The sequence below is a fragment of the Carettochelys insculpta genome, chromosome 2, assembly GCF_033958435.1.
Source record: "Carettochelys insculpta isolate YL-2023 chromosome 2, ASM3395843v1, whole genome shotgun sequence".
Taxonomy (NCBI): domain Eukaryota; kingdom Metazoa; phylum Chordata; order Testudines; family Carettochelyidae; genus Carettochelys; species Carettochelys insculpta.
The window spans coordinates 276,444,691-276,458,080 of record NC_134138.1 but is presented as its reverse complement, the minus strand read 5'-3'; the positions used below and the strand labels follow the sequence as shown (position 1 = coordinate 276,458,080).

The window sequence follows — 13,390 nt, the reverse complement described above, 5'->3', positions numbered from 1 at the left end:
ATCTCTGCAGGCTTTGTTCTCTGACTAATTACCACCATAAATAGGACGAAGAGAAGTGGATTCAGCACACTGTCTTGTCTCAATACCCCTGTCACCTCAAAACTCTCTGAAATTCCATGTTTGGTACCCCACTTAGCTCTTGACCCTTGGTACAGCTTCTGTCACAGCTCCAGTTCTAGAAGTCCCCCTCCCAAGTATTTCAATACTCCAAGTCCAAAGAACCAAGTCATAAGAGTATCAATTGTGAATTGGAGCATGGTCCATCTTGCCCAATGTCCTGTGTCCAAAAGTGGCCCATACCAGAGCGTCAGAGGATGTATACAAACTAGGGCAATTATATAGTGATCTATCCCACACCCCTTTCCCAGGTTCCGGTAGTCAGAGGTTTAGGACTGCCCCAAGTATGGGACAGTTTCTCTGACCATCTTGGTGAATAGCCATTGAAGGACGTCTCCTCTGCAAACTCATCCAACTCCTTTCTGAACCCAGTTGTACTTTTGAGCCTCACATCACCTGGCAATGATTTCCACAGGTTACCTGGGCAACCTATGAAAAACGGTCCTCTTGTTTGTCGTATGCTTTCTCAAGACCAATAAACCTACACAGCAGTTCCACTCTCCATGTAGCATTCTGCAAATGCATCTCAATACAGACATTGTGCCTATACTACTCCTTCACTTCCCAAAGCCATGTTGCTCCTCTCCTATGTTTTCCTCCACCTTACACCTCAACCTCGCTTCCAGATCCCTCTCAGCATCTTTTAGATCCTGTCTTGTGAGAGTGACATCCTGAACGGTGTTTGAATTATTTGTATCCTCCTTGCCCCTCCCAGGAGGCACAGCTAATCTTGTTCTCCATTCACCAGTTGATCCAAGGAAACACACCGCCACCCGTGACCCCTCTTTATTTACCTTAGTATCTCCAGTTGTGTTGATCAAGTGATCTCATCTTCAGCCATTGATTTACCAATCTTCATCTTATTTAGCACTCTTGTCCCCTCCTCTACACTGAAACACTTTGAGATCAGTCGTAGAAACATACGGCTGAAAAAGACCGTGAGAGGTCATTTTGTCCACCCCCCATGGTGAAGTTAGGCATAACTCGATTATCTCTGGCAGATGTTTGTCCAACTAACCAATTCAAATTACGCAAGCCTTCGCCCTACACCCAACCCAACCATTACCACCTCCAAACCCAAAAGCTGAACATACTTTGCACTGACTTCTGAAATATGCCATGTTTCAGTCAAAGCCACCCTGGGCACTGGGTAGGGGATGGGTGTAGCCCCAGCGACAAGCACTACTGGTTTTAAAATGGATCTGATATTTTCTTGTTCAGCATAGCTTGCATGCTCCGTACACATCCAAATCTAAAACCATACTGCAGCCATGTTCCTGTCCTACACGCAAAGGGTAACCTCAGTGCACTCCCAAATGGTGTGTCCAGGGAGATCGAGGGGTTCTCATACATGTTTTTCTGAGACTCCCTCTTTATACCCTCTTCTGAAAACTCCCCCATTCATTCATCTGACAAAGTGTGAAAGCTTATGCTCCAAATTATCTGTTGTTATATGAGGTGCCACAGGACTTCTTGTTGTTTTTGAAGATACAGACTAATTCAGCTACCTCCCAAAAGTATGTGACTTTGATCACAGTGGCACCGTTCAGCTCATTAGAGAACAACCCATCCTTGTCACCTCGACACAGGGCATTTGTGAACGCTCATCGGCATAAAAACCTTCCGCTCCCATTGATGGTTTTGCCATCACTTTTATTTGCCTTCGTCAAACACCTGCCTGGAGCGAACACTGGTTCCTGATCTGAAGATGCAAACTGCTGCTGTGGTGTGGTGCCAACAAAGGGCTGCAGATCCTTTCATTTCTTAATTGCTGGAGACCATCCAGTCCACAGCAGTGCCAGTGTAATGCGAGGGTTCCCGTCTGATGGTCTCACTCAAGCTACATCTACACAATAGAGTTATTTTCAAAATAAGATATTTCGAATCATCTATTTTGAAATAGCTTACTTTGAAATAACGCAACTACACACAAAATGCATTTCGAAATAGAACCCAGCTGTTCCGAAATAGCATTTCCAGACATGTAGTGCTAGTTTGAAATAGCACCACTCGACGTCATTGTGGCTGTTTTCGTAAATAACTCTGTTCTGTCAGCACCAATCTCGAAATAGCTACTTTGAAATAGGCGTTATTCCTCCTGCAATGAGGGTTAATTGTTTCAAAATAATGCACCCACTATTTCGAAGTTATTTCTCAATAGTGACCACATCTACACTACCCCAAAACTTCGAAATGGCCGTGCAAATGGCCATTTCAAAGTTTACTAATGAAGCGCTGAAATACGTATTCAGCACCTCACTAGAATGCCGGCAGCCACGGCACTTCAAAATTGACGCGCCTCGCCGCCACACGGCTCATCCAGACGGGGCTCCTTTTCGAAAGGACCCCAGCAACTTCGAAATCCTCTTTTTCCTATCTGCCGATAGGAATAAGGGGATTTCGAAGTTGGTAGGGTCCTTTCGAAAAGGAGCCCCATCTGGATGAGCCGCACGGCTGCAAGCTGCGGCAATTTCAAAGTGCCGCGGCCGCCGGCATTCTAATGAGGCGCTGAATATGTATTTCAGCGCTTGATTAGGAAACCTCAAAATGGCCATTTGCATGGCCATTTCGATGTTTTGGGATAGTGTAGACATGGCCAATGTGTGCCTAGTGTAGATGCTAGCAAAGTTATTTCAAAATAATGGCTGTTATGTTGACATAACTCAGTAGTGTAGACGTAGCCTCAGTGGCCTATTTGAAATATCTTTGGCGGCCTTAATCCAGTTCCCAACACAGAGGTGACTACGTCAGAAAAACTCAGTCAGTGCTTCTCCCCTTATTAGCAGCTGAAATGAGAGGCCCAGGATTGACTAGGTAAAGAGAATGAACCAGTTGCCAGGTATGGGTCAGCCTCCTTGACAGTGCAAAAGTTGGGGAGGGGATTCATGCAGCTCTTCTCAATAGAGAGCTTCATTCTTCAGGGCTGCAACTTCTGCCTCTGCACCATTTGCCTGGGCCTGGTCTATGCACAAAGCTTTAACTATAGGTAGGATTTTTAAAGCCTTGTGTGGACACTGTTAACTTTAATTTAAGCCTGTGTCATTAATTCCATCAGTGCAGTTAGTGGCGATAAATTTGTACTTGCAAGCTAAACAGAGAGAACTAGTTTTAAGCCCATTCAGATGTGTCCACACGGGTCTTTGTGCTGGTTGAAAAACCCACCTTAACTTAGATCTGTGCCACTTCTGGTGTAACAGAACATACCCTGTAGTTTGCTGAGCCGTGGCCATTATGGCCTGGGATGTACAATTCCAGTTCAAAGAGGACTGGACACAAGCTTTGACAATGCAAAAGGAGCAAGTCCCTGAAATTTGCCCAGAGTAATGCTCAACTTCCACTGATTTCAGTGCTTGGAGGGTCTGAGCCTAAGTTTTCAAATACGTGCAAACCTGGCTTTTAAAAGGAGACAGTATGGATAAAAGGGGGCCTGTTTTGATGCCAATCATTGCTGATGGGGTAATGAAAGGCTGGGGATGGGTTTGAGGTGGTTCCACGGACACATAGGGCAACTGCAGTGTTCCCGCTTTCAACTCGGAGCTGCAAACAGGAAGGAGAGGCTGCATGCCAGGCCAGAGGAGGATTTTCTGATGTCCTGCCAATCTCTTCCTAGGTGTTGGGACTTGAGCGCCGGTAACTTAAAATGGATCGTTCAGGTGCCCATCCTGGCAGCTATTGTGGTGAGTACCAGATTTGCTTTGGGTCAGCAAGGGGAGTGGGAGCTAGTACGAGGCTGCAGGAGGAAAGAAACTCAGGCTGTGAGCCCAAGCTTTTAATCAAATACACACGGGGTCAGGGGGTGTGTGGAAGTGACTAGTGACAGGCTCCACTTTGTGGGCCTTGGCTTGACACATCTTCAAGGAGCTTGATTTTCAGGCAGAGACAAACACCTGTCCTCTAAGAATCAGGGTCTTTCCAACCCTCCTGGTACTCAGAAGCCCATGAGAGGAAGAGGGTGATCTTGCTCGGCTTCTGCATGGAGGAAGATAAGTTAAGCCTTGCAGCCTGGAATTCTCCTGTGAACTGAACCTATGCATCTTGAGTGGTTTGATTGCCATGAGCTCCTATTCTAGATTTGCTCGCCCATTTGGAAAGGGCTAGCCATGACCTGGAGTTTGCTTGTTGAAGGTGGAGTATAGCAGGTCTTGCTGCTAGTCAGTTCTGAGTATCATTAGCCCAATATCAGTAGGAGAACAATTCAGCTTCCCAGACTGAAGGTAGCAGCGGGAGTAACAGAATGGAAAACATCAGTGGGTTGGAATGACTCCGACCTCTTCTGAGGCAGGAATGGAAAGCTTTAAACAGATGGGTTGACTCGCCTGAATGAAGTAATGTTCCTGCTTAAGGCTTGGTCTACACTAGGAAGTTAAATTGATTTCAGATATGCAATTCTAGCTATGGCAGTTGCGTAGCTGGAATGGACTTATCTGAAATTGACTTACCTGGCCATCCTCACTGAAGAAGGTCAACAGGAGAGTTTCTCCCTTTGGCCTCTCTTACTCCCCGTTATGATCCACTGCCAGTCCCTGACAGGTTGATTTTGTGCGTCTCTACCAGGCGTGTGAAATCAAACCCCGGAAGACTGACTCTGAGCAGCTCAATCTTCCAGGTAATGTAGACATGGCCTAAGTGTTTGCAGGACTGGGGCCTTAGTTATCCTGGGAAATCTGTTTCAATTTGCATAAATTATCTCCTCTATTTCCCCTACTTTTTCCCTTTCCCTTGCCCTCTGACAGATGATAAAGAGAGAGACTTTCTCTGCCCAGGCATTTTAGCTCTCCTGTATGCATGCAAGCGTCTGTTCCTATTGTCTTTCCACTGACTTTAGAGAGATTGGGATCAGACTGAATGGACTTGATTCTTCTTACAAACCATGTCACAGAGCAGTGTGGGTGAGCACCCCTCTGCAAATGAAACCTTCTGACATTCATGTGCTGGTCCATAGTTATTATTTTTTTATTTTCTACCCTTGATCAAATTTGGTTTTGACGGAAATTCTCCAGCTGACTGTGTTGACTCCCTCTGTGCAAAGGAAGGAGCAAAGTGCCAAGACCACACAATGATCATTGGAAAGAACACTGTCGGGTGGAAGACACAATTCAGATAGTTTAAGTGGTTGATTGCCAGCAAGCCCATTGCATTTAATTTAAAGCCCGGTTAGTAAATGGCAAGGGATGTTTGTCCTTGTAAAGAGAATGCTTCTTCCTGAGGTTCGACAAGGATATTTACAAATGCAACTATTTATCATGCAAACATATAGTGTGGGTTGTTTCCGTTTAGTTCCTGTGGGTTCCTGTTGCACATTTGGTTGTCTTTTCAATTCCCGCATTGGTTTGTCATCTGTTTTGCAATGACGTTTTGCGTTTTCTGGGTGTGCTCTCAGACAGTTCTGGGTTTACAAGGTTGAGAGACCCTCTATGGAGCAGCTAACATAGAAGTCCTTCCATTGTTCGCATTTCCTTCAAAGCTTTGCTGGTGTTTCTGGAAGGCAAGAGGAATTTCCTTCTTTGTTTCCTTGAGATTGGGATCATAAGTTCTGTGATAAGACAGTATCAAGTTGGAGGTTTGAGGTGTTTGGAAGGACAGCAAAGAAACAAACACAAGCCAGAGACAGCCCAATGGCTTGACCATTTGTAGCCAGAGAGAAAGGATGACCTCATGACCAAGATGTTAGGCTAGGAGCTGAAATGTCTTAGTGAAATTCCTGCCTCTGCTCAGACTTTCTATGTGACCTTGGCCCTGTCACTTAAGAGTAAAACCCTGGCTTTATTTTAAACTTGATGGCAAAACTCTCATTGATTTTGGTGGAGCCCAGATTTGCCAATAACCTCCCTTGATCTCACATCCCTGTCTGTAAAGTGACAGCAACGAAACTCCCATTCCTTCCTCTGTGGTCTGTCTTGTCTATGTAGATGACATGTTCTTCAGTGCAGAGGCTGCTTCTTGTACTGTGTGTTTGTACAGTTCCTAGCACAATGGGGCCTTGATCTCAGCTGTGACATAAGTAATAAATGAACCACAGAAACATGCAGACCAGTTTCACACAGCTCTCCAAGCCACAAACATATTTTATTCCTTTCCCTGATGCTTTCCCTTCTCACTACAGCTCTCATGATCTGTCTTTCAACTTCCTTTAAAGGCTGTTGAAAGCTTCTGTGTTAACCACCACAGACACTAAAATCCCCTATGCATGGAGCAAGAGCAGAGGTCACAAAAGCTGCTCCCCGCACAACCTTGTCCAGCCAATAGGCCTTGATCCTGAGTGAAGGGCACCTGACTGGTGGGATGGGAGTAGGTGGAGAAGACTCATTCAGAAGCTGATTTTCAATCACCTGTTGAAGCAGGTTCTGGTCATTCAGCTGTTTTAAGGCACTCGGGTACCCCACGGAGGAGCCGGGTGGAGAGACAAAACCCACACCTTAATGCCGTGAAGTTTTGCGTAATTAAGCCTGGCCAGAAAACAAGAATTCCAGGTTTTGAAATCTGTTCTCATCTCACATTGAGGTAAAGATGAGAACATCCAAAATGTGGGTCTCTCACACCCCAGGCAAGGGTCCTGGGGAAATAGGCTAACTTTCAATCTCTTCTACTGCAGCTGTCCTGCTGTATATAAATAACTACATATTGTTTGGGTCAAAAAGAGCCATGGACCCTCTAGCCTGGTGGGGTGGGATGGGTAGGCCAAGTTTTGCCTCCCTGCTCTTCCCAGTGTGGCATAGGGGCTTGAACTGGAGTCTTGCACTTCCAGGTGAGCTGTTGGCTAGTCTGGGTGTCGGGCCGGTCTTGCGTTCTGACTAAATGTTCCATTCCGCAGCTCGGAAAACATCACTGAGGCCAACGTATTTCCACGAGAAGTTGGGTTTGGATGAATCAGTATTTTCCATGAAAAAATATTCCCCCTGTCGCGTGGTTTTCAAACAGACCATTGGCCATCAGGCAGGCTCCTTGCTCAGGAGTGAATTTCTTCTTAACTGTCAAGATAATCTGGTCCCATGTGCCTGTTACCACCATGAGATAACAACAACATTGGACATAATGGGGTCTGCTAGGGACCACAAAAAGGCAGGGAGACCTTCCTTAGCTCCTTGGCACAACATTCAGCTCAGGCACACTTGGCCTGAGGATGCTGACAGCTGATCTCCCAAAGGAACTTTGTACCTTCACCTTCCCTGGCAAGGGGTGAGGATGCTTGCTGGAAACACCTAGGATGGGGCCCTGGGGAGATGCCATCTCTATCCAGTAGCACCACAGTGTTTGGCTTTATGATTTTAAAAAGTCTTTCTCTTTTCCAGGTAAACTTTATTCTTTTTATGAATATTATCCGAGTCCTAGCAACCAAGCTGCGGGAGACAAACGCAGGAAGGTGCGATACAAGACAACAGTACAGGTGCGTCCCCTTTCTGCCTATGGTGGTTGTGTGAGCACAGTGGGTAAAATCAAATCCCCAGTATGTCAGGCACCCGTGGGGGCTTCTATGCAGACCTGTGTACCCCATTCTGCCCAATGAGCAGCAAATCGCCGTCGGGTTAGGGAAGTGGGCTGGGGGTTTCTGCCATGGGGGAGCATGTTTAGGGTGACCAGATGTCTTGATTTTCATAGAATCATAGAATCCTAGGGCTGGAAGGGACCTCAGGAGGTCATCTAATCCAGCCACCTGCCTAAAGCAGGAACAACCCCAATTAAATCATCCCAGCCAGGGCTTTGTCAAGACAAGACTTAAAGACCTCTAGGGATGGAGATTCCACCACTTCTCTCAGTAACGCATTCCAGTGCTTCACCACCCTCCTGGGGAAATAGTTTTTCCTAATATCCAACCTATACCTCCTGCACTGTGTTTCAGACCATTGCTCCTTGTTCTGCCATCGCTACTGAGAACAGCCTCTCTCCATCCTCTTTAGAGCTCCCCTTCAGGAAGTAGAAGGCTGCTATCAAATCACCCCTCACTCTTCTCTTCCATAAACTAAATAAGCCCAAATCCCTCAGCCTTTCCTTGTAGGGTCATGACCTCACTGAGACAGGATATGTGCTCCAGCCTCCTAACCATTTTGTTTGCCTCACCAGTGCCGAACAGAGGGGAGCACTTCAAAGTAAACTCAGACAGCTGGTAGGTAAGGTCCCATGGGAAGCTAAACTGAGGGGGAAAATGGCTGAGGAGAGTTGGCAGTTTTTCAAAGGGACATGATTAAAGGCCCAAAAGCAAGCTATCCCGCTGCATAGGAAAGATAGAAAACATGGCAAAAGACTGCCTTGGCTTAACCAGGAGATCTTGCATGATCTCAAAATGAAAAAGGAATCTTATAAGAAATGGAAACTAGGATAAATTACAAAGGATGAATATAGGCAAACAACACGAGCATGCAGGAGCAAGATTAGAAAGGCTAAGGCACAAAATGAGCTCAAACTAGCTACAAGCATAAAGGGAAACAAGAAGGCTTTTTACAAATACATTGGTAACAAGAGGAAGACTAAGGAGAGGGTAGGGCCATTGGTCAGTGAGGAGGGAGGAACAGTAGCAGGGAATTTGGAAATGGCAGAGATGTTTAATGATTTCTTTGTTTCGGTCTTCACTGAGAAATCTGAAGGAATGCCTGACATAGAGAATGCTAGTGAAAAAGGGGTAGGTTTAGAAGTTGAAATAAGAAAAGAACAAATTAAAATTTACTTAGAAAAATTAGATGTCTGCAAATCACCAGGGCCTGATGAAATGCATCCTAGAATCCTCAAGGAGCTGATAGAAGAGGTATCTGAGCCTTTAGCAATCATTTTTGGTAAATTGTGGGAGACGGGAGAGATTCCAGAAGACTGGAAAAGGGCAAATATAGTACCCATTTATAAAAAGGGGAACAAGAATAACCTGGGAAACTACAGGCCAGTCAGCTTAACTTCTGTGCCAGGAAAGATAATGGAGCAGGTAATTAAAGAAATCATCTGCAAGCATTTGGAAGGTGGTAAGGTGCTAGGGAACAGCCAGCATGGCTTTGTTAAAAACAGATCATGTCAAACCAATCTAATAGCTTTCTTTGACAGAATAATGAGTCTTGTGGATAAGGGAGAAGCAGTGGATGTGGTATACCTAGACTTCAGTAAAGCATTTGACATGGTATCACATAATATACTTATCAATAAACTACACAGACACAACTTAGATGGGGCTACTATAAGGTGTGTGAACAACTGGCTGGATAACTGTACCCAGAGAGTAGTTATTAATGGTTTTCAATCCGGCTGGAAAAGTGTAACTAGTGGGGTTCCGCAGGGGTCTGTTTTAGGACCGGTTCTGTTCAATATGTTCATTAACGATTTAGATATTGACATAGAAAGTACACTTATTAAGTTTGCAGATGATACCAAGCTGGGAGGGGTTGCAACTTCTTTGGAGGATAGGGTCATAATTCAAAATGATCTGGATAAACTGGAGAAATGGGCTGAGGTAAACAGGATGAAGTTTAATAAGGACAAATGCAAAGTGCTCCACTTAGGAAGGAACAATCAGTGTCACACATACAGAATGGGAAAGGACTGCCTAGGAATGAGTACAGCAGAAAGGGATCTGGGGGTTATAGTGGACCACAAGCTAAATATGAGTCAACAGTGTGATGCTGTTGTGAAAAAGGCAAACATGATTCTAGGATGCATTAACAGGTGTGTCGTGAACAAGACACGAGAAGTCATTCTCCCGCTCTACTCTGCGCTGGTTAGGCCTCAGCTGGAGTATTGTGTCCAGTTCTGGGCACCGCAGTTCAGGAAGGATGTGGAGAAATTGGAGGGGAGAGCAACGAGAATGACCACAGGTCTAGAGAACATGACCTATGAAGAAAGGCTGAAAGAATTGGGCTTGTTTAGTTTGGAAAAGAGAAGATTGAGGGGGGACATGATAGCAGTTTTCAGGTATTTAAAAGGGTATCATAAGGCAGAGGGAGGGAACTTGTTCTTCCTTGCCTCTGAGGATAGAACAAGAGGCAATGGACTGAAATTGCAGCAGGGGAGGTTCAGGCTGGACATTAGGAAAAAGTTCCTAACTGTCAGGGGCTACGTCTACACGTGCAGCCAACATCGAAATAGTCTATTTCGATGAATAACGTCTACACGTCCTCCAGGGCCAGCAACGTCGATGTTCAACTTCGACGTTGCTCAGCCCAACATCGAAATAGGCGCAGCGAGGGAACGTCTACACGTCAAAGTAGCACACATCGAAATAGGGATGCCAGGCACAGCTGCAGACAGGGTCACAGGGCGGACTCAACAGCAAGCCGCTCCCTTAAAGGGCCCCTCCCAGACACAGTTGCACTAAACAACACAAGATCCACAGAGCTGACAACTGGTTGCAGACCCTGTGCCTGCAGCATAGATCCCCAGCTGCCGCAGAAGCAGCCAGAAGCCCTGGGCTAAGGGCTGCTGCCCACGGTGACCATAGAGCCCCGCAGGGGCTGGAGAGAGAGCATCTCTCAACCCCCCAGCTGATGGCCGCCATGGAGGACCCGGCAATTTCGATGTTGCGGGACGTGGATCGTCTACATGGTCCCTACTTCGACGTTGAACATCGAAGTAGGGCGCTATTCCTATCTCCTCATGAGGTTAGCGACTTCGACGTCTCGCCGCCTAACGTCGAAGTTAACTTCGAAATAGCGCCCGACGCGTGTAGACGCGACGGGCACTATTTCGAAGTTGGTGCCGCTACTTCGAAGCAGCGTGCACGTGTAGACGCAGCTAGGGTGATCAAACACTGGAACGAATTGCCAAGGGAGGTGGTAGAACCTCCATCACTGGAGCTATTTAAGAAGAGGTTAGATAGATGGGTTGCAGGGATGGTCTAGAAAATGCTTGGTCCTGCCATGAGGGCAGGGCGCTGGACTCGATGGCCTCTCGAGGTCCCTTCCAGTCCTACTCTTCTATGATTCTATGATTCTAAGGTCGTGATCCACAGCACCAAACTGCAGTCCGGCATGAGACAGCAGGAACCGTGAGAGATCAAATGCTCCTACTCGCTTCCAGAGCAGGGACAGTGCCCATGCACGCTCAGTCTCTGCCCTGCTTCTTCTGCTTTCCACCAAGCCAGCTAGAGTTCCAGTGGAGGGGAACCAAGCCTCCTCTCCGTGCTCCCAGAGGCAGCATTGACCCTAACCTGAAGGGACCAGGGAATAGGCTGAGAGAGTTCAGCTCCAAGATCAGTTTGGCACATGTCCTCTCTACTGGTGCAGCCCTCAAGGGCTGACAATGACAGCGGTATTTGTGTTGTGGACATCTGCACCATGTACGGAGGAATCAACAAGCAGCTGTGGAGTAGCCTAGTCCAGTTGCTAGGACCTTGGCCTGCCATTTGGGAAACCTCAGTTTTCGTCCTGGCTCTGCCTTGAGACTCAGGTGATTTTCTGGTCTTTGTCTGCCTTGTTATTTAACAACTACCATGGAATCTCCCTCCTAAGCATCACTGGTAAACTGTTCGCTCGCGTCATCCTTGGCAGACTCCAGAAGATTGCTGAGAGGGTGTACCCCGAATCGCAGTGCGGATTCCGCGCAGAGAGGTCTACCGTTGACGTGGTCTTCTCTCTAAGGCAGCTGCAGGAGAAGTGCAGGGAGCAGAGGAAGCCACTCTACATAGCCTTCATTGACGTGACCAAGGCCTTTGACTTGGTCAGCAGGGATGGTCTGTTCAAACTGCTCCACAAGATAGGCTGTCCTCCACGGTTACTCAAGATGATCCAGTCGTTCCATGAAGACATGAGAGGAACCATCCAATATGACGGCGCATTATCGGATTCTTTCAGAATCAGGAGCGGCGTCAAACAAGGATGCGTGCTTGCTCCGACATTGTTCGGGATCTTCTTCGCACTCCTCCTGAAGCACGCCTTTGGATCTTCAACAGAGGGCATCTTGCTGCACACAAGATCTGATGGGAAACTGTTTAATCTTGCAAGGCTGAAAGCCAAGTCTCAGGTGCGGGAAGTCCTCATCAGAGACATGCTGTTCGCAGACGATGCTGCTGTAGTGTCTCACACAGAAGACCAGCTTCAAAAACTGCTGGATCAGTTCTCCAAAACGTGCAAGGACTTTGGGCTTACCATCAGTCTAATGAAAACAAATGTGCTCGGTCAGGATGTTACTGAATCCCCATCAATCAGCATTGACAACTATACGTTAGAGGTCGTCCACAAGTTCATTTACCTCGGGTCCACCATCACTGACACCCTGTCGTTGGACACGGAGCTAAATAGGAGGATCGGAAAATCGGCCACAACTCTGTCCAGACTCAGCAAGAGAGTGTGGAATAACAACAAGCTGTACACTCACACCAAAATGCAAGTCTACAGAGCCTGCATCCTCAGCACCCTCCTTTATGGCAGCGAGACTTGGACCCTGGATGCCCGCCAGGAAAAGAGGCTGAACGTCTTCCACTTGCGCTGCCTCAGGCGCATCCTTGGAATATCATGGAAGGACAGAATTACCAACACAGCCGTCCTCGAGCAAGCTGGAATCCCAACCATGCACACCCTCCTCAGGCAGCATTGACTCCGCTGGCTTGGCCACGTCCACAGGATGAATGATGGAAGGATTCCAAAAGACATCCTGTATGGTGAGCTAGCCTCTGGCAAAAGACCTCCCGGATGCCCCCAGTTGCGCTACAAAGATGTCTGCAAGAGAGACCTCAGAGAGGTAGACATCGAGCTGGACAACTGGGAAGAACTAGCAGACGACCGCAGCAGATGGAGGCAGGGGTTACACAAGGGCCTTCAGAAGGGCGAGATGAAGATCAGACAGCTAGCAGAGGAGAAGCGAGCGCACAGAAAGCACAATAAGGACTTGCCAGACACCCACCACATCTGCAAGAGATGCAGCAAGGACTGTCACTCTCGTGTGGGTCTTCATAGTCACAATAGACGCTGTAAATGAAGTCCTCAATTGCAACTTTAAAGGGCGCGATCCATAGTCTATGCAGACTGAAGGATGCCTACATCTGCCTTGTCTTTTTAGCATTCCCAGGCCATCTCTTACGTGAGGCCTGTACACAGGAACTTCTGGTGCTGGGGGGCGCTCATTGTGGAAATGTGGACTACAATTTTTTTAAATAGAAATGAATTCAAAACAGTGGTGCAATGAGTATGCAGAAGAGAGGTTAATGAAAAATTTAAGTGGAAACAGTGACTGGTAAAGTGATTTTGCTGTAACATACTAAAATGTGGAGAGTAATAAAGGCTTTGTAGAAATCACCTTCTCTGATCTTGCTGTAATATTATAGGTGAAAAACAATATTCCAAAATATTCCACTCTCCGTCTTCGG

The 13,390-nt window shown here is 46.8% G+C and overlaps 1 protein-coding gene across 2 annotated transcripts in view; it reads left to right on the top strand.

Moving 5' to 3' along the window:
* The window catches only part of PTH1R (parathyroid hormone 1 receptor), a 188,790-nt gene that overhangs the window by 163,417 nt on the left and 11,983 nt on the right, over positions 1-13,390 (top strand). For both annotated transcript variants that reach the window (XM_074985261.1, XM_074985260.1), the window contains 2 exons: positions 3,728-3,794; positions 7,407-7,501. In XM_074985261.1, the coding sequence (XP_074841362.1) occupies positions 3,728-3,794; positions 7,407-7,501 (162 nt within the window). The remainder of the gene's footprint in view (positions 1-3,727; positions 3,795-7,406; positions 7,502-13,390) is intronic.